Source organism: Notamacropus eugenii, chromosome 4, assembly GCF_028372415.1.
Source record: "Notamacropus eugenii isolate mMacEug1 chromosome 4, mMacEug1.pri_v2, whole genome shotgun sequence".
Lineage (NCBI taxonomy): Eukaryota > Metazoa > Chordata > Mammalia > Diprotodontia > Macropodidae > Notamacropus > Notamacropus eugenii.
Window position 1 is genome coordinate 402656110 of NC_092875.1, and position 25706 is coordinate 402681815.

The 25706-nt window shown below is 38.4% G+C and overlaps 1 protein-coding gene across 21 annotated transcripts in view; it reads left to right on the forward strand.

Annotated features, from left to right (window-relative positions):
• PDE4D (phosphodiesterase 4D) overlaps nucleotides 1-25706 on the forward strand; it is a 1946032-nt gene that overhangs the window by 1876497 nt on the left and 43829 nt on the right. For 19 of the 21 annotated variants that reach the window (XM_072599359.1, XM_072599367.1, XM_072599363.1 and 16 more), the window contains one exon: nucleotides 4882-4994. In XM_072599359.1, the coding sequence (XP_072455460.1) occupies nucleotides 4882-4994 (113 nt within the window). The other 2 variants (XM_072599375.1, XM_072599376.1) reach the window with 2 other exon arrangements.

The window sequence follows — 25706 nt, forward strand, 5'->3', positions numbered from 1 at the left end:
GAAGTGACTTGCCTAGGATCATATAGCTGTTAAATGTCTGAGGCCAGATTTGAACTCAGGAAGATGAGTCTTCCTGACTACAGGTTGGGTACTCATATCTACTTTGCCACCAAGCTGCACTAAGGACAAGTTTTACATTATTAATGTCCTAGATCATTAACTTGAAAACCCTTATATATTAGTTTTTCCCATGTAAAAATTAATATGATAGTATTGTGTATTGGGATTCATTCTATTAAGTCCTCAATGTGTGTGTGTGTGTGTGTGTGTGTGTGTGTGTGTGTGTGTGTGTGTGTGTGTGTGTGTGTGTGTGTGTAAGGCTGTTACTTTTCATCTTCAAGAAGCCTTGAAATGCAGTGTGTGACTGGTTGATGGCAGTTCTGTGTGAGTTGATGTGGGCAAGGAGTATAAACTGTCTGGATTACCCCTCCCCCCCATTATTACTAAATCCTGGTCACTTGTAGAGTAGGAGAGATTGATCTGGAGATCCATCTTTGATAGCTATTGAACTGGCACAGGATTTATTTTTTCCCCACTTAATAGTATTTTATTTTTTCCAAGTACATGTAAAGATAGTTTGCAACATTCACTTTTATAAGATTTTGAGTTCCAATTTCTTTTTCCTCCTTCCCTCCCTCCCTTCCCCTCCCCAAAACAGCAAGCAATCTGATATAGGCCTTGCATATACAATCATATTAAACATATTTCCACATTAGTCATGTTGCAGCACAGGATTTATTAACCGGGGATCCACAGATCCCCTCAGGTTTCCATGGATAGATTTCAGAGTTTTTATGGTCTTGGATGGGGAGAAAAATTATTTCTTTATTTTCACTAACCTCTAACTAGAATTTCGCATTTCCTTCAATTGCGAATGTTGACAAGAAACCATCATAGCATTAGCAGTACCTGTGATTGTCTCAAATAGAAATGCTATATTTTCATGTCACATTATAGTCTTAGTAGATATCTTGAAATATTATTTATAGTCCTTACTTCAAAATTATTGTAATTATTAGCCCCACTGCTCGATTGCAGGTGGCTACTATCTTTCTGGCTACAAACTATATTTTTTTGTTTGCTTTGTAATCCTATATATTTTTACTCTGACATAGGATCCATAGGCTTGACCAGATTTTAGGGGGGTCCATGAATACAAAAAAGGTTAAGAACTCTTGGTTTAGACATTAGACATAGGCTAAGTGAATGCATTCTAGACACTGAAGGTTGAGTTTAATTGTCCATTCAGAGGGGTAAGAGTGTTGGTACACACCTGTCATCCCTACTGCTGGAGAGGCTGTGACTGGTGGAGTTCTTGAGAGGGGAGTTCTGAGCTGCAGTTGGAGAAATTGAATGGGGTGTCTGTGCTGTGTCTGGAATCAATATTGGAAGGGGTGAACTGGTCTAAGTGGGAGACAGAAACAACTCAAAGCTTTCATTGATCAGTGGAGTTCTAATGGTCCTTAAGTCCTATACTTCGAGCCTGGGCAAGAGGAGACTCCTTATCTCTACCTTTACCCTATTTCCCCTTCCCCCAGATTCAAAGCATGGTGTCTTGTGTGTGTGTGTGTGTGTGTGTGTGTGTGTGTACGTGTGTGTGTGTATGTGTGTTTTTTGCTCTCAGAGTAATGGGGTTAGGATCTGTAATTTTCTCATTGTGGAGAAGTCCTCATGTCCAAGGTCTCTCCAATAAAGTAGCTCCTATATAAATTTCTCATTAACACTGATAGTTTAAGTGATTTGCTTACAGGTCACCCAGATATATATGTTAGGATGAATGTTTGAACCATGTCTTCCTGAATCCAAGGATAGACTTAGATGTTTGGATTTTAAAGCATAACTGGTTTGCTGAACTGAATTCAATTAATCACTAGTTTACTAAATACCCCTAAGTTAGCTGAAAACAAGTAGATTTTTCTTTAAAAATTCCCCACCTCATGTCTGATATTAATTTAACTAATTTGAGCAGATTTCTTTTTTCTGATAAATGATGTATCAAAATACACATGCAGAATCACATTACCTCTTTATAAAGTTATATTTGCATATATTATCTTATTTGTTTCTCCTAATCACCTCACCAGCAAACTGAGGCTCCCAAAGGTGAAATAATTTGAACATGGTCATGTATTTGATAAGTGGCAGATCTAGTATTAGACCAGGATTAGAATCCCCATCCCCTAACCTTTCAAGATCCATGCTGCTTCTGCTACAACTGGTCTTCTCCTCTACGGTACCCCCAGGTAAAAGCAGGCAGTGCTGTGTCTTAGTATTAGAATTACTTTTAAAATATTTCTTAACATTTTGCCAGTGATATTATAAAAGAAGTATCAAGGTCCCAGGATTCTGAAGTTCATTTGCATAAGATACTTTCCTTAATGTGCCATTGACTGTTTATTTCCAGAGTCTTTAAGTTCTTTAATTGCTTCTACTCTAGTAGCCTAATTTGAGGGAGGAAAAAAAAGGCATGCCACAAAAGTCATATAAGGCCTCTTCAAATGATGCTTTCTAAGAGAGAATAAAAAGTTCAATGAAATAGAATCTTCACCTTGGGAATTTGGATTTCTTTTCCCTGAATGGGTTCGTTCACCCACTGCTAATGTAGTCAAATTTTCCTGCAGTTCATCAGTTTCTGGGAGGAAAGAATACATATACCCCCTTTCTCTTTCTTAGGATCAGCCTCTAATGATGGTAAGAAAATATGCTGCAATATGGCTTTGCGATATTTTCTTTCTTTCTTTTTTCTCATTCTGTCATGTTTGTGGTTATTCTATGAATAGTAGTGATAGTAAAGTAGTTAACCATTTCTATTTTTCTTTTTAAATTTGTTATAGGTCAGGTGGGAAAGGAGTGGGGAGAAGTTCAAAATTTCTTCTGTCTCATAAGAGGGAGAGAGAGAGGGGGAGAGAGATTGATTTTTAGGGCTCATGTATATGATATATGCTTATATAAAATAACATGCTTAGAGGACATTCAAGGCATTGAGACTCCCAAACTCGAGGTGATTCTTTTTGCTATTTAAGGATCTTGGGGTTCTCTGGGATGGTGTATCTGGGGAAAGAAAGCATTTATCCCAGAACATCTCCCTGCCACATGAAGAGGTACCTTGCAACAGTCACTCTAAAAACAAACAGACAAACTGGGACACCTAGAACCAAAGATCCAAGGTGGTACAGATCTCGAACATTGTGAAGCTTCTTAGGCACTCCGAAGGAGCAGTGCTGGAAATGGAGAAATAACGGACTTTTCCTAGCCCGGGCAAAATGGAATAGAGAAGGGAGAAAAGGGGAAAGAGGAGGCGAGGGAGAGGGAGAGAATGAGGAACAAGGTAAGGAGAGATGAGAGACAAGAGACAAAGAGAGGGAGAAAGATGAGAGAGGAGAGAGAGAGAGAGAGAGAGAGAGAGAGAGAGAGACAGAGAGAGAGAGAGAGAGAGAGAGAGAGAGAGAGAGACAGAGAGACAGAGACCGACGGACGGACGGACGGACGGACTGACTGACTGACTGACAGACAGACAGACAGAGAACTGCCCTCGGAGCACTCCGGGTTCCTTCCTGGAGCAGGTGCTGTGCCAGGCAGGGGCCGTGCGAGTGCGCGTCTGTACATGTGCCTGTGTGCGGGTGTCTGCTCGCGCCTGTCCGATTCAGCTTTGAGGTGGCAACTGGCAAAGGCTACTGTTGGTTCCGCACCGGGTTTTCCTCCTCGCCCCAGCACACACACACACACACACACACACACACACACACACACACACACACACACACACACACACACACACACACACACACACACACCCCCACACACACACACACACCACACACACACACAGAGTCCCTCTCTGTCTTGGTTCAAAGGATGCCTGGGGAGGTTCCAGGCTCAGCTGGGATGCTCTGCCTGCAGCCACTGTTAGGATGTGCCCCGTAGAGACGCTTGCCAGTTGAGACAGGGACCCAAGCAGAAAGGAGGATCCCGGAGGACACAAGGGGAATGTCGTGCAATTCTGGCTTTCCTTTCCCTTGGGTACAGGGGTGAAGTAGTAGCAGGGCCTGGGGCAGGGCCGGTGGGGTCAGCGGGAGAGGGAACCGGGCAGCTTTCAGGGCAGGCGCAGCGGCCGCGGCTGCAAGGAGGAGTTGAGAAAGAAAACAGGAAGCGTGGTGGCCGCTTCCACACGGCAGCAGCTGATTCATTTCTGCTTGAAAGTGCCTCCCTGAAGTCTCTAAGGCGGCTGGGGGGGGGGGGGGGGGGGGCGGGGGGAGGGGGGCGGAGAGAGGAGGAGGAGAAGGGAGGGGGAAGGGGAGAGGCGCAGAGGAAAAGGGGAGGTGTAGCCGGTCTCCAGTCTAGGGAAAACTGTCTGCATCACCCAGACCTCTTTCAGGAGGAGGAGGAGAGGGAGCCGAGATTAGTTTTGGATACAAAGAAGCAAGTTTCTGAAAGACAGAGGACAGACAGCCCTGGCAACCAAACAGCACCCCAGCACCTCCCATCCGGCCCTGTAGGCTAAAATTGGGTTAAAAGACTGAGACTCGGTGCCCCCAACACTGTCTAAAAGGCACTCTGAGAGAAACCCCGACCAGACCCAACCCAACTAAAACAACCAAATAAAAACTATTGACTGGAGTTTCCAAGCCCTCTCTGGACCTGGACTCGGAGAGCGCCAAGCTGGAGAGACTTTGGGGTTCCCTCCGAGAGGCGGTTTGCCTCCCCCGCAGAGCGTCTTCTCTTCCCCCGGTGCCTGGCTTAACAATATGAAGGAGCAGCACTCATGTGTGGGCACTGGGCATCCGAGCATGGCTGGGTATGGCAGGATGGCCCCTTTGGAGATGGCCGGTAGCCCCGTGAAGCGCTTCAGAACTGAGTACCCCTTTCCCTATCTCTTCGCAGAGGAGGCTTACCAGAAACTGGCCAGCGAGACCCTGGAGGAGCTGGACTGGTGCCTGGACCAGCTAGAGACCCTGCAGACCAGGCATTCCGTCAGTGAAATGGCCTCGAACAAGGTAAGGGATGATAACCCTCTGGTTCGGTGTCACGAAAAGGGGCTAGGATTCCTGCATGTTTTCCCCTCTCCGCTATTTCTGTTCATTTTCACATGGGTTAAAATGCCCCCTCCCATCCAATTTTTTGCATCTGCGTGGGGCTAAAATGCCTGTGTCCTTTTAGAAGTAGTTCACCTCCCTTGGAGAGTTTCCCGAGTTCACCTTCTCCCTCTCTTTTCCCCCTTCCCCTTTCCCCTTTTCATCAGTCTAAGTTAAATCATTTTGCAAAGGCATCTTGGATATTGATTAATTGCATCATCCTCAGGTCCCATTGCATGGCCTGTTTTATTGTCTCCAAGTAACAGTTGACTTCTGTTACTTGAGCCAAGGCTGTCATTTGACCCCTAGATGCAAAGTTTGATAGGTAAAGGGGTTTTTTTTGGTTATTCTTTATGAAGGTTGGTGCCTGAATTTCTTCTCTCCGTCTGCAAAACATGTTTCAAGCCATTCATTGAATTAACTTAGACTTACTGTGTTTTTTCAAGGAAAAAAAAACCCCAGCAAATTCCTGAACAAACTGATGAGAATGGTTGGCAGAAGGGGGAGGGGGCAGGGATTGGTAGCGGAATAGTCCACATTTATTTAATTATTAGTGTACACAATGAGACAGAACCTTGGTCATGAGAACATATGGTCTGGTCATAAGAAATCAAGTGATCATCTGGGTACAAAGAGAAATTTAGAAAGCTTTATCATAGATTTTTTTTCTGTTTTAGTGCAAAATAAAATTTAATTTCTTGGATTATTTAGTAATAATGGAGCCTTTGATTAGGTTTTTGGGCCACATGCACTGGATGATTATATGCCCTTATAACCATGTTTGTTAATGGACTTTTATGATTGTGAAGTATAATCCATGGGAGGCAAGACTTGGGTAAGAAATCTAGATTCATGTTTTGGTCTTTAGTTATAACAGGCCACGGTTGTTTTTATATCCTATCCTTTGTGAATATTTGGCTGAGGAAAAAGGCAAAGGAGGTATGCACATGTTGGATGCAGATGGTTACGGGATTCAGCCAATAAGGACTAGTCATTATTTGGAAACTTTATTTTCTAAGTTCTTACTTTAAAGGTTCAATGAAGCATAGTTACCCTGTAAGAAATTTTAACTAAGTAATTTTGACCTGGTTGTAAAGTAAGGAAATTTACTATTTCATGTTTTTATATCATAGTTTCTATGTGAACCATGCAAGTATTCTTTTTCTCCCTTCCCATCTCTTCTTTCATGTCCCTCCCTCTCCCCAATATACTTTATTTATTACCATAACCTGGCAACTACTTGATTTTATCTTGTAATCTTTTTCTCTTTGCTGGTTGCATGTTCGTCTTGAGGTAAAATTGCTACGCAGTCAGTAAAATTAACTTGTCTTTCTAGTAAATTCTCTAAATTCAGGTTTCTCCCTCAAGTACGAAGGATAGTGGTTTTAAAACTTTTAGTCTTTTAAAGTTTGACCACTATTTCTAAATTCACCATCAAAATTAAAACATCCTTCCTATAACCATGGCATTGTCTTCTATTCCTTGTCCAAATGATCAGGTTTCATTCCATGCAATACCACTGAGGTATTCCTCTTGTTTATTTGGGAGCCCTTGTTTATGCTATGTCCTATAACAGAAAATCTAGGCCTTAAGGGTTATTAGGAGAAATAGTCATTCACTTATTGTTTAAGCAGAAGGAACTTGATTGGCCAGAAGGGCCTTCACTGAAAATCCATAGCATTAATCCTGTGGTTTTGCCAGGATAACTCTACTATGAATTTTAAAAATCCTATCCCTGCTAATACTATAGACGGTGTTATTTGATTTAGCTGTTTGTGGATGGAAAGGAATGCTTGTTAGATTTTATTTGTTTAAAAATCTTTCACCTTTTAAAACCAACAGATCAGACCAGGAGTAGGCCTTCAGATTAATGCTCAAGAGAAGTCACTGTGTTGGATTTGAAGCTAGATTTGTTTTGAGGCAGCTAGCCTCAGAGAGAGTGGATAGGATGCTCGTAATATAGTAAGTAAAGGTGTCTTGTGCCTGGAAATTGAGAGAATTTTGTCTTGTCAACAAAAGGTCAACTTTAAATAATTCTACTGGGTCAGTCTCTTATTTTAAGTTTGATTATATTTTATATAATAATTTTTGACTGTAGTCATTTTAAGCTAATGCTCTCATTAAACTTGGTTTTTTAAATGTCTTAAGTATTATATATGTGGATACAAAACTCATTTGGTTTTACATGGCTGTCTTAGAGGACATTAATCCTTTTATTATGTACATTGAAGTAAAGAAGAAAGATAACTTGAAAAACTAGGGTACAAGTAAAACATGTAACCCAAGAAGCAAATTGAGTTGGCACAACTTATTTGAAGGTCAGCAAGAACCTTAAACCTAAAATGGGAAATTTATACAGTATTTTTTTTTTAAGGATTTCTGTTTCCAGATTTGCTACCTTTGTGTTTTTGGAAGACATTATATTTTCTTCTATTTCATGTGATTTTAAGAGTTTGTATTTGTTTGAAAACATATAAGAAAAATAGAACCATTCAAATGTTCCATAAGGACTATGCTTGATCTGTAGATTATTTGATTGGCAGTAGATAAAAAATATCCAGTATGGAAATGGAGTTATTATACTTTAGATTTGGGGAGGGGGAAGGGTTAATTATTTGCAACATATTTGCAGTAAAATACTTGTGCTAAGAATGGTATATTGAAGAGGAACCAAACTAATTAGAAATTTTTAATATTGTGATTTAGAAGCTTATAATGAATTGTTTCTTTGAACAGCCTTAAGTGAATAAAAACGTAGTCAGACACTTACTAGAGGTGTGAACCTGGATAAGTCACTTAACCCTGATTGCCTCACCAGCCCTTCCCCCTCAAAAAAAAAATAAATACATGAAGAAATAAATAAATGTAGTCAGGGAAATTGAGGCAAATAAGTTAATTGATTTCCTTCTCCCCTCCCAACTTGTATACCTTCTTCTCTACCCTGATTCTACCCTAGACCCAGCATTGGCTGTGTGGGCAAAACTGCCAAAGCAAAATGGGGAGAAAGATTCCAGATCTAATTCCCTTTGAACAATTACAAATACCACATTTAAGACCATAAACACATTTAATCTGCCAGAGAAAATTTGTACAAATTTGCATCCGACCAAATTTAGAAAAGCTGTTTTGAGTTTGGATGCAAGTTAATAGGAGGACTGTGTTAAGTAAAGCATATGGATCTTTTGTATATCATGACTGCTTTTTTAAATTTCGTATTTTGAAATTGCAGAGTAGTATATACCTGAATTTGTTGTTGTTGTTCAGTCATGTCCGACTCGCCATGACACCATTTGGGGTTTTCTTGGCAAAGATACTGGAGTGATCTGCATTTCCTTCTCCAATTCATTTTACAGATGAAGAAAGTGAGGCAAAAGGGTTAAGTGACTTATCCCATGGTCATACAGCTAGGAAGCATCTGAGGCTAGATCTAAACTCAGGTCTTCCTGACTCCAGGCCTGGTGCTCTATCCACTGCCCTACCTAACTTCCCAAATACCTAAATAATCTTCATATCCGCCAGCTTTATTTGTGTAACACAGATACATTCATTGTCCAAATCTTAATTGGGATTCCAACAATAACCATGTCTATAGTTACACAAATTATTGTGAATTGGTATTAAAGTCTTTTTTTTTCTTAGCTGATAGTGCTTAAATAACCAGTAAAAAGAATTTAGACTAATTCATTTTTCGTTGTTTTACCTTGAAGCTGAAATAGAGTTTTTGACCTTGGGCAAGTCACCTAATCTCCCTGAGCCTCCTTTTCCTAATCTGTTAAATGAGAGGATTTCCCTAGTTAGCTTCCATGTCCTGTGGTTTAAGTCTGTGGTCCTCTGATCCTCATATTACTACAGGATCTCAGGGATCTCCAAGTGTGGCTCATTGTACCCATTCAAACTGCAACCTTAGTAGACCTTCATGAGTTGCTACAACTGAAAAGAATTTATCGCCTGGTAAGGACCCAGACTTGCAGTGATTTTTGCCTCTCTAGACCTAGGTAGCCCAATTCTTGGAGTCTGTCATCACCTTGTGCTTGACTCCTTTCCAGTTTGTTAGGACCTGCCAGGGCTTGTGCTTGTCCATAGTCTTTGAGAAAGGAAATCACTTGAATGCCACAATAAAGCATCACCATAGATTTTTGGTGCAGAATTTCAAGAGTGAAGTGTCTTTTCCCTCCTCCCTTCATTGCTATTCTCCTTTCCACTATCTGCCTGTGCAATTTCTTTTGCACTCCTGAATTTTGCTTGTTATTTCAAAGAAACATAATTGCGTTGTCCTTTCCTATGTCCATGATCCATTATTTTGTTGGGGTGAGTACTCCCTGGTACTGATGGGCATTGTAACTCATTGGTGCCCTATTTGTTTTCATGAATTGCTGTAACTAGAAAAAAAAATTCACTACCCAGTAACCACCCATCTGTCCTTGAGCCTCATGTAAGTGTGGAGGTGAGCCCGAATTCTTGGAGGCCGGTTCTGAAAAGATTATGATGAATCGCATAATAGAAGACCAGCTAATTCCCAAAAGAGTTATTTTCCTTTTCTGTTAAAAATAAATTGAGGTGGATGGATAGATGGAATTTTATTTGGAGGAACTGAAGTATGCACAGAGCAGAGATGACTGGTATTAGACCAATATAAACTTTATCCTCCTGTAACCTGGAACACACTTGGCTTGGCCATCAAAAATATTTCTGATGACTATGAAAGTGAGGTCACTTGGAGTCCTGAAAAGTAGGAGGCTAACCCCAGAATGGATTTTGCTCCTGCTCTCAGTACTGTTTTAGGGCAATTTATAGACTGAGTAAAGCCATAAACAAACTTAGCTTACTGCATGTTAAAAGGTGGTTTTTAAGTAGGATTTCAGATATCCTTTACAAAGAGACAGGCGAAAAACACTTCTTTTTGTTCTTGAGTTTCAGAGAAAGTAACTCCTTAGGGGTAGCCTTGCAAAGGTGGCTATACCTTATTTATAAAAGTTTTATTGGAGGGGCAAGGGGGTTGGTTTCTTCTTTTTTTTTTAAGCAAACAATCCACCTCTGTTTGAATTGCAGTAGTTGAGACTTCTGCATTTTTCCCAGTGTATAGTTGCTATGTGCTCCCCCTGCCGTTTTGTAATAAGCAATGCATAGTATACATTAGAGCTTTCTTTCTGGAAAGGGATAATGAATAAGCTTTTTAGGGCAGGTGTGGGGATTCCCTACATGTGGCTGCATCACAGTGACATTTCAGCTAGAATGCTCGTACTCTCTCCTCCCTCTCTCAGGAAATAATTATACCTTTCTGGCTGTAGGTTCTGGAGAGTGAATCAACCAATCAATTTGCCTAAAGAGAACATTTGTTTTTCCTTCTTGGAAATGTGTCCTAGTGATTCCCAGTCTTTTCAAGAGTCATATAATCATTGTTTGATGAAAGGGTGTTGACTCCTTTACTAAAAGTAATGTTTGATTATTTAAATTTTTAAAAAATAAAATAAAATAATTACATTTCGGTAAGGGTTTTTGGTTTGTTTCAGAATTTGGTAATACCCTTTGCGATATCTGCAGACTACCCAGGTCTAATAATCATTGCTTTTAAAAGCACAGGAATGCTTTTATCTTTTCTTTCTTTTCTTCAAACTTAAGTAATAATGTCAATATTAGACAGTGATTTACTGTAAAAACTTAATATTGTTTCTCTAAATGTTAAAGCTCCTGATTTTAATTTATTGCAACTGAAGGAAAAAATCTTTCCTTGGCTGTGCTGGCATTAACTTAGCTGCACCTTCAGGAGTTGGTAACCAGGAGCTTTCATATCACAGATTGTAATTGAAGTATCTAATTTCATGATTCGGAGGGCTGATTGAACATTATTAGGAAGATTGCATCCACTTTTAAATTGGTAGTGTCTCTATACTTTAGTATAAACTTAGTAATCATAGGGAAATAGGACCCTCTTTGGAGAGGAGTGCTTTTTTGGTTAAGAGAAGCATACTTTGGTTAAGAGACGATATGCTTCAGTTTAATAGCTAGCTCCCTTTTTTTTTTATTACATTTTTCCAAAGTACAAGGCTAGGCCAAGATAAAATAGCATCCCTTTTCCTCTAATGTAGTGATGGATTAAATTAACCTGTTTCCAATTAGAGAAGAGGATGGATAATACTTTCATCCAATTTTAAAGGATTTAAATGTCAGTCCTTTATATTTTAGCTATTACTTAAAATTAAATGATATGCTGGACATGAAATACTAAAGAAGGAATCTGTTAAAACCATAACTTTTGGCTCTATTTTGCAACATGCTGGATCTGAAAGCTACTTTTCAGTAGCAAAGAGCTGTTGGTTGAATCTGCAGATCTCTGTGGTTTATGATATGAAGGCATTACTTATGAAGGCATTACTTATATAATAGCTGGCAGTGGCATCACAGTTGACCAGTGGATGTGATCATTTAACTGGCTTCCACTTATTCTCTGATCTTTCTAGGAAATGCAGAGATGGTTGAGCCCTTTGTTTCAGAGTTCATGCCAGTTTTGACAGAGAAGTTACAAATATAAAAGGAGCTGCTTTCATTCTCCAGAAAAGAAAGCAAATTTTACTCTTGTTTTTGGTAAGAAGCAAAAATTCCTGAAGCATTCAATCTGAAATAAATTGAATTAGATTATTAGTTTGTTTAATAATTTCTTATTAATGATATTAATAATAATATGATTAGTTTATATGATCATTTCTTCCTCACCTCTCTCCCTGGCCACATTAACATTCACCTTAAAAATCATGCTGCTTTTCCTGGTTGCTACTTTGGTTGTGGGTTTCATGTTTTTAGGAGTAATAAGGGGTTTGTCAATGAACCATTAATAAGAGCAGTAACTTCAGCCTAGTTTAGAGTTAGTAGTAAGTATAGATGTCAACACTTGTTTTTTTATCGAAAAGGTCTTGATGTCTGATGGTGATTACAATGCAAGAATAAGATTTTTCTTCTTCCAGAATAACAGTTTGTCAAAAGAAAAATAGTAAATATTTATTAAGGCAAAATTTTGGCTTTCTTAAGCTGATAAGCAGCAATACTGTTCTTACTAAAAGACATCGTTGGAAAGTTTTTATTTTTGCCACTCTGCATTTTCCTTTTCATGTCAATAGGGAGTGTGGCTAACTCTTCAGCAGAGAAAAGGCCTGTTGTCCAAAACTGAGATGTTCTTCACTCATCGTAGTCTACCAAAGGCCAGATTCAAATACCATTTGATACAGTGGAAAAGAGGCCTTAATTTGAAGATAGAAGGACCTTGGTTCAAAACCCAACTCTTTTTTTATCCTGCTTTAAAGCTGTTTCAACTCTCTAGACTTCAGTTTCTTCATCTGTAAAATGAAGGGGTTGGACTAGGTGAGCTTTGAGGTTCTTTCCAATTCTAAATCAGCGAAATTCTATGAAATTAGTGGAAAATTTAACAGTCGTTAAATCATTTGATGAAATTATTGGTCCTCTAAGTATTTGCCGGAGATCATACTGTAGCTTACATTTTTTCACAAGGAGATAAAAATCAAGGAATTGTGCCATCATTTTTTTCATTTGCGCTTGTTGGTTTCTATAAGATTATCTGAAAGAATTGAGCATGGTGTGCATTCTAAAGTATATTAATATTTTACTTTTAAAATCATTTGAATTCAATAGCAAGAGGACATGATTCTAGAACCTAAGATCATAGTCTATTGGGATAGAGAGGAGCCTTAAGAGATCATCTGGACATTTTTAGCTCATGATCCCATGATGCTATTATCAATAGCTTGATAGCACAGTGGAGAAAGTGCTGGGCCTGAAGTCAGGAGGACCAGAGATCAAATCCACCCTTAGATTACCAGCTGAATGACCCTGGACGAATCACTTAACATCTCTTTGCCTCACTTTTCTCTACTGTAAAATGTGGATGATAATAGCACCCACTTCTCAGAGTTGTTGTGAGAATCAAATGAGATCTTTGTAAAGTGCTTAACATATTAATTTTAGATATTTAATAAATGCTTTTTTTTTTACCCTTCTTTTCATCTGACCTCAACCATTTATTTTATAGGTAAAGAAACCGAGGTTCAGAGGAGTAAAGTGACTTGTCTAATAGATATGGTATGATGATGTCAGAACCAAGATTAATCTAATTCCAGTCCGTTGTTCTTTAAACTCTAGAGACTTGCTTTAATCTGTAGATAAACATTCAGTAGTAGACCTCTTGGCTAGTTAGCTATGATGTGGGTGATATGGGCATAGGCACATTTTGACCTTCAGTGAAAAATACAATAACAACTTTAAAAATATTATTGAAGAACAACAAAAAAATGCATTTTAGGGAAAGGTTAAACCTGAGTGACATTGTGAATGGACACAGGGAAGTCCAGAGGAGGAGCTGCTTCGGGGAGGGGAAACAGGTGAATTGTTGTTGTTTTAAGGTTGGTTTGAATATGCTGAGTTTCAGATACTGGCAGGGCTGATGTCCATATAGACTTGTATAATAGAGAGTTGGAAAAGCAAGTCTTGAGCTTGCAAGGAAGTAAGGAGAGACTAGAGGTGGGGATCAAGAAATACATAGGAGTCTGCTAAGGAGATGGAATTCAAAGGTTAAAAAGGTAAAGATTTCATTTAGGAAAGTGGAATATAATGAGAACCAGTTAAGAAATCAGTCATTTCTTTAAAAAAATTTTCAGAATGCATTAACACATTAGTTACTATTGTCAAATATTACTGAGGTATCTTGGAGGACTGAAAAGAATCTTTAGATATGGAAATTAAGAATTTATTGATAACCTAGAGCACAGTTTTAGCTGAATGGTAAAGCAGAAGCCACATTTCAAATAGTAAATCTTAGAGAGTTAACTTGGGCACTGAGAGGTTGAATGATTGATTTACTCAGTCACACAGCCAGTATGTCAGAGGTGAAACTTGAATCTATATTTTCCTTACTCAGCAGCTAGTTCTCTATCAGTTTAGGCTACCACTACTAAGCCATGTTGTCCCAGGCAACTCTACAACTATAACTTGCAGAATAGATAACCATATGGATTAATAGAGATAATTCCGCATTGGAAGATTCTTCACCAAATGAAATCAAAGGTCTGATTAAAAAAAAAATTAGTGAATTGTGAAGAAGTAAAATGAGGGAATGAAGATCCTTCTTGGAAGTTTAGTGGTGAAAGGAAGGAGAAATATGGACAGCATTTCAAGGAAGGTACTAGTGTTAATAGGAATGTGTTTGATTAAGGATAAAGGAAACTTAAGTATAAATTTATAGAGAAAGAATCTACTAAAGAGAAAAAGAATAAAGTCATAAGACTTTTAAAATGATAACTGAGAGGGAGGCACAGCTTGAAATTTAGCCTTGGCACTTTCTCAAAGATAGGAAGGAAGGAGTATGATTTCTTAAGATACAAAGAAATATTAAAGTGGATAGCAGAGAAATTAAGGGACCTGCCAACAGAGAAGGAAGGAAAATTCTCTACTTAGATTGAAGAGGTGGGGAGTGGGGGAAGAAGAACATTTAAGATAGTTGAACAGGTTTTGGGATCTGTTGTGTGAGAGCTAGCTTTCTATCAATGGGGAAACACTAGAAGCTTTCCCAATATGTGCAGGAGTAAAACAAGGAAGCCCCTTTCATTATTGTTATTTGATGTAGTTCTGGGAATGATATCAATGGTAATAAGAGAAGAGAAGGAAATTAAACATGAAGATAAAACAAAAGTACCCAGTTTGCCGAGGACGTAATGGTTTACTGAGAAAATCCTAGAGAATCAGCAAAGAAACTAATTTCAGTCGTTTCTCATGAAATAGCCATTTAGAAAAGAAACTTACAAAAATCAATAGTATTTCTATGAAGCAGTATTAAAATCCATAAGGGAGGACTAGAAAACAGAGTCCTGTTCACAGTGCCCATTATAGGAAAATTTTGTATGGAGACTTCAAAAGATGAAAGAAAGATTATCAGTCCAATGCATACAATTAATTTCTGGATCCCATTAGATTTTATATTACCCTATTTAGGGTTAAACTTTTTTTTTGAGATGTTCTAAAGAGACTCCAGTGGAGTCAGTTGGGTCTTTCCATTTGCTCTGCACCTACACTTTCATATATATTTTGTCTTCCCCAATAGAATGTGACCTCCTTGAGACCTTAATTTTTCTTTATTCCAGTTAATCCTTATTTTCTCTCCCCACTGTCAACTAGCCAATATCAAGAAAAAGTGGGCATGTTAAAAAAACAACTACACACATATACACTATGTATATGTATGTATGCATGCATCCATATATTGGGTATATATGTTTTACTCTTCATCTTAAGTCAATTTATCACTTTTCTGTTAGGAGATGGGTAGAAATTTTTTATCATTAGTCTTCTGGATCTGTGATTCATCATTGCATTGATCAGATGTCTTCAGTTTTTCAAAGTTGTCTTTTCATTGTTATAAGTTGTTCTCCTGGTTCTGCTCACTTCACTCTGCATCAAATCATACATGTCTCCCCAAGCTTCTTGGAAGCCATTCCCTTTGTCATTTTCTTCTATTACTATAGGACTCCATTTTATTAATACTGCATGGCATGATTTGTTCAGCCGTTTCCCAACTGATGGATACCCCCTTGATTAGGTCTTTGCCACTACAAAAAGAGCCAGTATAAATATTTTTGGCGTATGCATTTTGTATGTCTTGCATTTTGGAAAATCCTTTTTCACCTTTTTGGGGTATAGGCCCTACTATTAGTATTACTGTGTGAAAGGGTATGGATTGTTTAGTAACATTTTGGACATGGTTCCAAATTGTTTTCCAGAATGGTTGGGCCACTTTGCAGCTCCATCAACAGTGCATTAAATGAGGCTGTATTTCCACAGCTTCTTCAACATATATAATTTTCCTTTTTTTTCCCCTTTTGTCTGCTTTGCCAATCTAATGGCTGTGAGAGTTGCTTTAATTTGCCTTTCTCCAATTATTAGTCATTTGGAGCATTGTTTCATGTAATTATTGATAGTTCAGATATTTTCCTTAGAAAACTGTCTACTTACATTCTTTGACCATTGTCAGTTGAAGAATACTCAATATATTCTTATACATTTGAATCTGTTCTTTATTTATCTTGGAAATGAGAGGTTTTTCAGAGAAATTTCATTCAATTTTCTTTTCTTAGTTAACTCTTTTTTTAAAATTTTAGCCTCACTAGTTTTCTTTCTGTAAAAGCTTTTTAATCAGAATTGGCCATTTTATCTTCTTTAATCTTCTTTATCTGTTGTCTACTCATTAACTGTTCCTCTATCCATAGATCCAAAATGTAATTTCTTCCTTTCTCCTCTAATTTGCTTGATGTACCCGGGTCATGCTTTTTCATTTGTAAACCACTGCCATCCCCCTCCCCTACTTGGAACAATGCTTTATACATCATATAGTAAGCACTTAAATTATTCTTTTTCATTCATTCATTCATTTTTAATTTGCTGGAATGCCAAGATTATTTATAGCAGTAGAGAGTGGGTGGTATTATATTTATATTAAAAAACAATTTTTAGGGAATTTATTCCTCTATATCCTTTGTGGCATTTCCCTTTATTTTTTGAGCAAAATTTTCTTCATCTAGATCTACACAGTCAACAAACATAATATTCCTTTTGTGTGATAGGTATTCTGCTAGGTCCTGTGGATATAAAAACAAAAATGAAATAGTCCCTGGCATCAAGGAGCTTGCCTTTTATCAGGGGAAATAAACTATATGTACTGAAATACAAATTATGCATGAGATAATTTAAGGAGGAAAGTGCCAGTACTTAATGGAGATAATGGGAAGAGAATACATTCCAAGCATGGGAAGAGGGATAGAGGACATCTTGTGCATAATGCTTTTTGATGATCTAAGATTTCAGATATTTTAAATGTTTTTTTTTTTTAGCTTATGCATTGTTGGTTATCATAATAATTTTAGGTGTTTTGGAAATATTAGTATCGTAAAGCCTCTAAAATCTCATTTCTTTATTGTTGGTAGATTAAATTTTATTTTATAATATTCATCTTTAGTGGAGAGAGGGTCAATCCTTTTTGTCCCAGTTTGAACCCAATTTGTAAAAGCAGTGTGGCCAACTGATTTTTCCTTTCCTTTATTTTTTGAGACAATGATTGAATGGTTTGTTTCTATCTTTATACCTGTACTAACATCTATACCTAAATAAGTGTTTGTTGAAATGGATTTAATTGAATTACATTTAAGGGATTTTTACAGTAGTATTTGGAATCATAATCTTTTCCATTTTCCTCTATTTCTGTGTCAAGGAGGAAATATGCTTTTTTAAATTATGATTTTCAAAAAATAATTTACTGGCTTCTTGGAGGGTTTGATATGGCACATATTTAGATAAGTAATTTGTGTGGGTCTCTCTTTTGGTTAGTTTAAGTAAGAAGTTTGTAAGAAGGAGGCAAGAAATAGACAGCCTGTTCTGTGCCCATAGTGGTAAATGCAATTTACTTGCTATCCTTTATACCTTTACTTTTAAGATTTATGTGTTCCTGAGCTCTAATGAAAATTTGAGTAAATGCTATTAATTCGCCTTTTTAACTGGACATTATTTACTCAGACTAAAAATGACATACCAGGTATTCTCAGGCCAGATCGAATGAGTGTTTTGTGCAGGTTGCCATGTTTACCTTTCCCAAACCTTCCATGCCGTTTTCTAAGTGGGCACACCAGATTTCCAAGCATGCCAATCTTCTCCTACATGTGGATCTCCAAAGTGTGTACTAGTGACTTGCTCTCATTGCTGTCCAATGGCTCATTCTGCTGTTGCTGGCAACTAAATAGGAAATACCTGCTGTTGTTTGCCCTCCTTTCTTGAAGGGGAGGTGATGCCATGACTTGCAAATGAATTGGATTTAAGTGAGTGAGGGTTAGTCCAAGTTACCAATCTCACTTTCTCCTCTGGAGACATCTGGATCCAGTGGTGAGATATAGACCCAGCACAACTGGAGATGGCTCTATATACAGTGGGAGACCTGGGCCTTTTTAAAATTAAGGTCTTTCCAGGGTCTCAGTATGAATGAGTCAATGCTCATTCAGTCATTAAGGATAGGTAAGAAATAAGGCAAAGTATGACCTCTTTCACCCAGTTTTAAAAAAAAATCAATCTGAGAGGGGAAGACCCTCAGAGTTTCTGGCCAAAACAGAAACAATTGCTATTTACGTTCACTCTGAGCCATCAGAGCCCAAAACCCTGACCAGGTTGGGGATTGGACTGGGACCTATTTTGGCCAATCAGTGAGATCCAGAGTGATTTGGATTTAAGGCATGGTGCTTAAGAAATAAATCTAGCCTGTAAAATCCAAGATACCTTGAGAGGTGTCAGGAATCAAAATTTATGTTCCTTTGAGAAGAGCACCTGCAGGTAATGCTATGATGCCCTTTGTGGACAGAGGAGGCAACGGGAAGCACCTGTCCTAAATGGGTCAGGTCCAGAGAGTGCAGAGCATGGGCCTTGACAAGAATGTTTCCATAGCAACCAACCAGAGATGAAGCTCCCATTTTGGAGTAAATACACAGTATTCTATCTCTCCTAGAACCTTGAAGGGGTCTAACTGTACCTGTAGGCTATTTTCCATAAGTTTGGTAGTGTTTTGGTAGAAACTTAAAAAATTGTTTTGCAAAAAAAAATACTCTTCAAATTATTTGCCCCCCCCCCCTTTTTTTTAAGGAATGCCAGACTTTAAAATTTTCAATGGGAAATTTAGATAAGGTGTTAACTTTTTTCCTTTGTTCAGAAAAATGTGTTATTATGTGATAAATTAAAATATTATTTTTAGAGTCCTGTATATTGAAATTCTATAATGTTTCCTAGCAAGATGATAATTTTTGTTGCTTATATTTTTGAAAATGTTCACAGTTTTGTGCAAGAAATTCTTGGCTTGATGTGTGATTTTATATATTTTTTTAAATATTAATTTTAATTTTCTAGGGAAATATAACTAGTATTAGATGTAATATGTAGCAGGTAGTGTGATAGGTGTGTGGCTTCACAAAAACTTAAGTTCAAATCTCATCATGATACTTATAGCTTTTTGATCATGAAAGAATATTGTTTAGGACCTCTTGCTCCTCTGTAAGATGAGGAAATTGTTCAGAGGACTTCTAAGGTCCTTTATGAAAAACCTATGAATCTAGTTAGATTCTAGGAATTTCAGAAATTGTCAAATACTGAATTATCTATAGTTTTAAATAGAGGCTGCCCCATTTATCTATAATTCCTAGGCTAATTTCATCCTCATTTACAAATAAACTTTTGGAAAGAAATCAATAAGATAGGGTATATTCTATATAAGAGTGAAAATATGCAAAAACCCAAAAACAAAAACAGTAAAAACTCTCCAAATCCTGTTAAGTAACATTTTTTAAAACGAAGTTGAATTTGGAGAACCTAGGTTCTGACTCATACTTCATTTCCAGTGTGAGAGAGGTTTTTTCCACAATAGCTATTGAATCAGTATTTGTTCATTGATTTTTGCTCCTCTGGTTTTGATTTTTTTTTCTAAAATCTGTTAGCATTTATAGCTTTTTAACTACTTTTGGGGAGAATTAGATAAAAAATATTTAAACATTTTTGTTGCCTATTTTGACTTAAACATTTCGGGGGGGACTTATTTTCCTAGTACAATCTCTTATTTCTCCTTAAATATTCCATGAATTTATTCAACAGGCATATAACAAGCATTTCTTTTGCATGAGAGACAGATAGATGATAGATAGATAGATAGATAGATAGACACATATAAATACAGTAAGCATTTATCAAGTGTGCTTAATGTAATGTCGGGCATTTTTCTAAACAATGTGGATACAAATACAGTCTACCTCCAGGGAGCTTCAATTCTAATGGAGGAAGACACCATATGAAGAGGGGGGAGAGCTAACATTTCTAAGCAGGGAGGAGAAGGGTACCCCATGTAGGAAAGTGGGGATGTGCAAGGTTACTGGCAAGGAGGTAAAAAAGTTCAGATGGAGAGTCCAGCTAAAAGAGAAGTAAGCATGCCTGAAGGGTCCCTCATGAAATCCGGAAGAGTATGAGGGTTTATACTGTTGCTAACTGGTTTGAGCAAATGCCAAGTACTCTTTTAGAATTTCTTTTCAAGTTGACAAACATTTATTAAATGCCTATTGTGTGGTCAGGGTATGTGTTTGTAAAGATAAAAAGATTTACTGAGGCATCTCCTCAAAACTCTGGACTTTACTGTCCACAAGAAGGCTGTTATACGTAAGCACATGCTAAACAGACGCATGCAGAAATGTACCCAGTTTCTTTCTAGGTCTGATGGAAGTTTTCAAGTTCATTTCTAACAAAGGGGAATCAGAGAAGCATCCCAGAAACTTTGAAAGCAAGGCAAGAAAATGAAGCATTATTAAGTTAGAAGGTTGGAGTATGAAGAGGGGAATGGTTTAAAATGGGGTTAAAAAGGCAGACCATTAATGCTACAAGGAAACAAGAAGGACTGTAGCCCAACCCTCCAATTTTATAGATCAAGCTGAGACCCCAAAAGTTGAAATAATTTATCCAAGTTCAAACAGCAGCTGAGCTAGGAATCCAACTCAGAGAGGGAAGTGTCAGATTGAGACCTAGTGTGTTAGAAAGCTAAGCTTGGAGTTAGAAAATACCTGGGTTCCAGTTCTACTTCTGAAACTTTCTAACTGATACCACGCACTTAACCTTTGAGTCTCAGGCAACTTCCTAAATTTTATTGACTAAGTTGGTGACGGTTGAGTCTGCATTGGTGCAACCCCACACCGGGAAATTACTCATCTTTTGTATTTTTTTCTTTCAGAATTATGTCTGAAAAGTTGTTTACCACAGCTGGCATAAACACTATAGAAACAAAAAGAGAAAACCCTCTTTCCTTCAAATAATGTACAGGGAGTGCTTCTGTTATGGGAGCTGTTGTTTCAAAGATGTTGTTATGTGTATGCGTAAATCTTTAGATTGGTATGACGTAAATTTGTGGTATGACGTAAATTTGTACGATGAAGAAGGAGTTGGGAGAACTATGGTGATTCCCAGTTTGCATTTTAAAAATACAAAATAATTATTTCTTCTCAAAGGTGAGCACTGAGCCTGCAAAGTAATCATAGTGACTTAGGTAAGATTCATTTCATCAAAAAGATTCTGTGCATATTAGGCCTGAATTTTGCAACATATTTTGATTTGCATTTGTCCATATGGCACACTGGACTTTGGGCAGGAGTGAACCACACATTGTGGGAATGGTGGACAGATATACTTTTGGGGAGGATACGTGAAGAGTGAAGGAAAGATGAAGGTGGACTATGGAAGCTGCATGGGGAGAGATTGCAGGATTGAGAGGTCCATCCGTGCTTGGCTGGGCACCTAGCATTAGGACTGGTACTGTTCTGAGGGGGAAAGGAGTAATTTCAAGGAGGAACTCATTTAGATTGAACAACTAGAAAGGATTGTTAGAGAGTTAGTTGTGGGATTGACTTTGGGGAATGAGGAAAAACAAGTGGGAAGATATTAAAAGGAGGGAGGCAGCAAGTCTGCTTTGAAGAGACTATCCCAGTGACCTTAGAGAATAAAAGTTCTACTCTGGATGTTTTAAGAGTAATGAATATGAGCATAGTTGATTCCATTTCTGTCTAAACAACTGAGAAACTCATTCCATCAAGCACTGGATCTCCCATTCTTGTGATTTCCCGGGATCTAGTTTCCAAGGCAACCTGTCATCCTTGCTACCTTGTATTGAATTCAACAAACATTTTAAGTGTCTACTATGCTAGTTTCTGGGACTATAGAGACAAACAGACATCATCCTTCGCCTTCAGGATCTTACATTTTACATGGATCACCCATTGTTTCTCTGTTCAGTAAAATCCCTGTATATCTGTTAAAATACACAGTCATGTGCATATATATGCACATTCAGGTGAAATAATATAAAGTAAAAATGAAGGGCCATCATAAAAGGGAAATAAAATAGAGATTGGGTATTATCTTGGTGACTGAGGAAATTGAGTTTAAGGAATGAAACTCTACAAGAGTTTTTTAGCTTCTACTTCCAGGGCCAGCTCCTTTCTACCTCTCTCTTTCTCTCTTCCCCTTCCCTCCCTTGATCTGTTGATTTTTTGGTATTTTGCAGCCAGGAGTATGGGACCTTTGCTAAATCAAGAACATGATCTGTTGTGATTTCTGATAGAATGTGCATAGTGGTCTAGTTCAGGTTGGGAGTAAGGCTCACTACAGGGTAAGACAATGGAGGTAGCCAAAGGGGCCAAACTGTATTTGAGTTTTAGGCAGTCAGCTACACAATTAGGTAGGATGGGAGTGGAATTGAGAAGGCTTTATATGGGAGATTATAGAAACCAGACATTGACAACGGAGAAAATACATTGACTATTTACTGAATAGTTTCCTTGTGGGATGGGAAGTTAAATGGATTAGCTGGAAAAGGGAGTGGGCCAGAGGAACAGAGTGGGCATCCCCTGTCCCCCACCCCAACCTAATCCTAGTTTGGCACTCCTGGATTCCACATCCTTTCCAACTTGGAAGGGGCTATTAATAATTACTTAAAGGTTTGATTTATATGATGTCACAGGGCTCATTGTTGTTACTCAGTTATGTCCGACTCTTTGTGACCCCATTTGGGGTTTTCTGGGCAAAGATACTGGAATGGTTTGCCATTTCCTTCTCCAGCTCATTTTACAGATGAGGAAACTGAGACAGGATCACACAGCTACTAAGTGTCTGAGGCTGGATTTTAACTCAGAAAGATGAGTCTTCCTGACTCGAGGCCCAGCATGCTAACCACTTCACCACCTAGCTATGGAAATAGTCTTATGCCACTAGCAGCTGAAGCTACAAGCCTGGGTGAAACAGCTTGCATATGCCTTTGAAATGCTAATCTCTGGGCATGATGATTTATGGGATTTCACTATCTCCTGCATGCATGACTGAGTTTGTTTTAGTGTGAGGTATGTTACCTAGCATTCTGTGACTATACTTTCTTATTTTTCATTACCACTAACTACCTAATCATAATATCCTTTAAAAAATTTAATGAATATATCCAAGGAAGAAAACTTTTGTAAAAGGATTTGATGGCTTTGCTTATGCATTTTTAATTATTAAAAAAGTGTTTCAAAAGTAATTGAAAAAGTCCTGGAAAGTAGTTTGGCTTTTTTCTTATGACATAGAAAATGTGACTACTGAGTGTCAAATGTCAATCATAGTTACTTAGAGTTGCTTCTTGAGGGCAGAGGAAATAAGAACCCAAAATAGACCCACTCCCCCTTTCCTCTCCCCAATTACTGGATTGCTGAGAAGCAGGGAAGTGGACAGTCTTTGGATCCATCTCAGCTTTCCATCTGTCCCTCATGGTTGTCGTGTTGGCTGAGCCAAAGAAGAAGCTCCCCAGGGGTGTAGTTTGTTCTAGGGCTGAGAGGAGATGAGCCCCTTTTAACACTGACTGTGGTGGGGATGTAGCGCTTTATATAATTGCGTGCAATGTTAAGCAGAATCATTTTTTGTCCACTTCAGTGACATCAGAACGAGCAGGCTCCTGGGATTCTTGGAGTTGGTTGGCAGTTAACTTGAACTTTTAATTTTCCTGGATGACTAAAAATCTGTGGTAGTTGAAATTCAATAAGATGCATTAGCAGGAAATGGGAACCTGAGGTCAATATTTCTCTTTAGAACAGAGACAATGCTTTTTGCTCAGGTATATCCTGGCTGCCTTAATTGATGTCTGCCTTTCTTCTGTTTGATCTTCTTTGGTGTTTGCAGTCTGCTGGAGATATTGAAACCCAAAGCTCTTAAAGCTTTCCTATAAAGACAGTCACATCCAGGCTTTTGTTTAGTCCAGCCATTATGGTAGCTAAATGGTGTGTAGGTAGTAGATAGGGCTCTGGGAGTAGAGTCAAGAACACCTGATTTTGATTCCTGCCTCAGGCACTTGCTAGCTCTGTGACCTGGAGCAAATCAGCTAACCCAGGGATGGGGAGCCTGTGACCTCCAGGCCACATGTGGCCCTCTAGGCCCTCAAGGATGGCCTTTTGATTGAATCAAACTTCACAGAACAAATCCCCAAAGGGCTGCCCTTGAGGACCACATGAGACCTTGAGGCTGAAGATTACCCACCCCTGAGCCAACTTCTCAGCCCCTCAGTTTTTAACATATGTAAAGTGAGGGGATGGTTGAACTTGATGACCTCTATGGTGTATTAAAAGTTTGAGAGACATAATTTTTGGGTAATTAATCATTATTATTATGGCCAGTGAATTAGTGAATTAATCATTATTAATTATGACTAGTGAATAATTAATAAAAGGATGGTCATTTGGCCATCTCTCATCAATGGAGATCATGGTGGCCTCTTGGAGCTTACATACCCTAGGAAGAATGGGTGTCCCTGACAGATGGCAATCAACTCTGATTGGTTAACAGTTAATGAGAAGAATGAATACTAAAATGAGAGGTGGGACTGTTCTAATGAGGCCAGGGGAATGTGACTGATTATGTCATTCTTACTCCATTGGGTGATTGATCTAACTTCCCTCCCCCTCTTCCCCCCCACCCTGCCCCTAAGTAGAATGCATTGGGTTCCCCAACTTGGGTGCACTCTTTGAACAAGATTAAGAAGAATGTTAAATGCAATCTCATTATCCTAGTCTTCCAAGGCTAATTTGACCTAGTTGAGAATGAGGAAATAAGAAGGGAAAAAATCCTGGATCTCCCCAGTATTAACAATTAGTCATTTTATAATCATTTCTCTCACCTCTAAGGTACCTTACATCTCTAAATGAGGCAGCTAGGTGACACAGTAGATAGAGTTCCTGGCCTGGAGTCAGGAAGACTCATCTTCATAAGTTCAAATCTAGCCTCAGACACTAGCTGTGCAACCTTGGGCAAATCACTTAACCCTGTTTGCCTCAGTTTCCTCATCTGTAAAAATGAACTGGAGAAGTAAATGGCAAACCACTCCAGTTATCTTTGCCAAGAAAACCCCAAAGAGTCAGACAGGATTGAAAAGCAATGGAACATCAACCCCTCCCTGGTTGTTGAAGCATAAAATGATATATTACTGACAAAGTGCTTTGCAAACCTTAAAACACTGAATAAATGCTAATATTATTATTTAATCTGTAATCCTGTATATATTGAGTTTAGGTGACCAGCGCTGTGTTAAAGCAGATGGGGTGTTAAGCACATGCTTTGTTCCTGCTCAAAGAATTTACAGCCTGGGTGAGAAGACAATGAGGGGAGAAAGATGACAGAATCTTGGGGGGTCTGGTTTGAGACTTGACCCGAGTCTTGAAGAATGGCTAGGATTCAGATAAGTGGAGAGGAGGTGGAGCAATACCCAAGGAATCCTGCAGCCTTAGTAAGTAGATAATCTGGCCATAGTCAACATGGGGAGAAGTAAGGGACTAATTTATAGTTGATGAGCCTGGAAACGGTTGAAGTCAAGAAAATTGGATTTTGGTAGATGCTGAAGAATTATTGAAGGTTGTAAGGACAGAATGATGTCAGTATATCTTTTGGGAATGTTGATATAGTGTTAGGTGTGTAGAACAGAGATGAGTTAAAGAGAAATCAAAGAGATAAGATGAGAGGCTGTTCATACGAGGATATAGTTACAACTGGAGAACTGGAAGG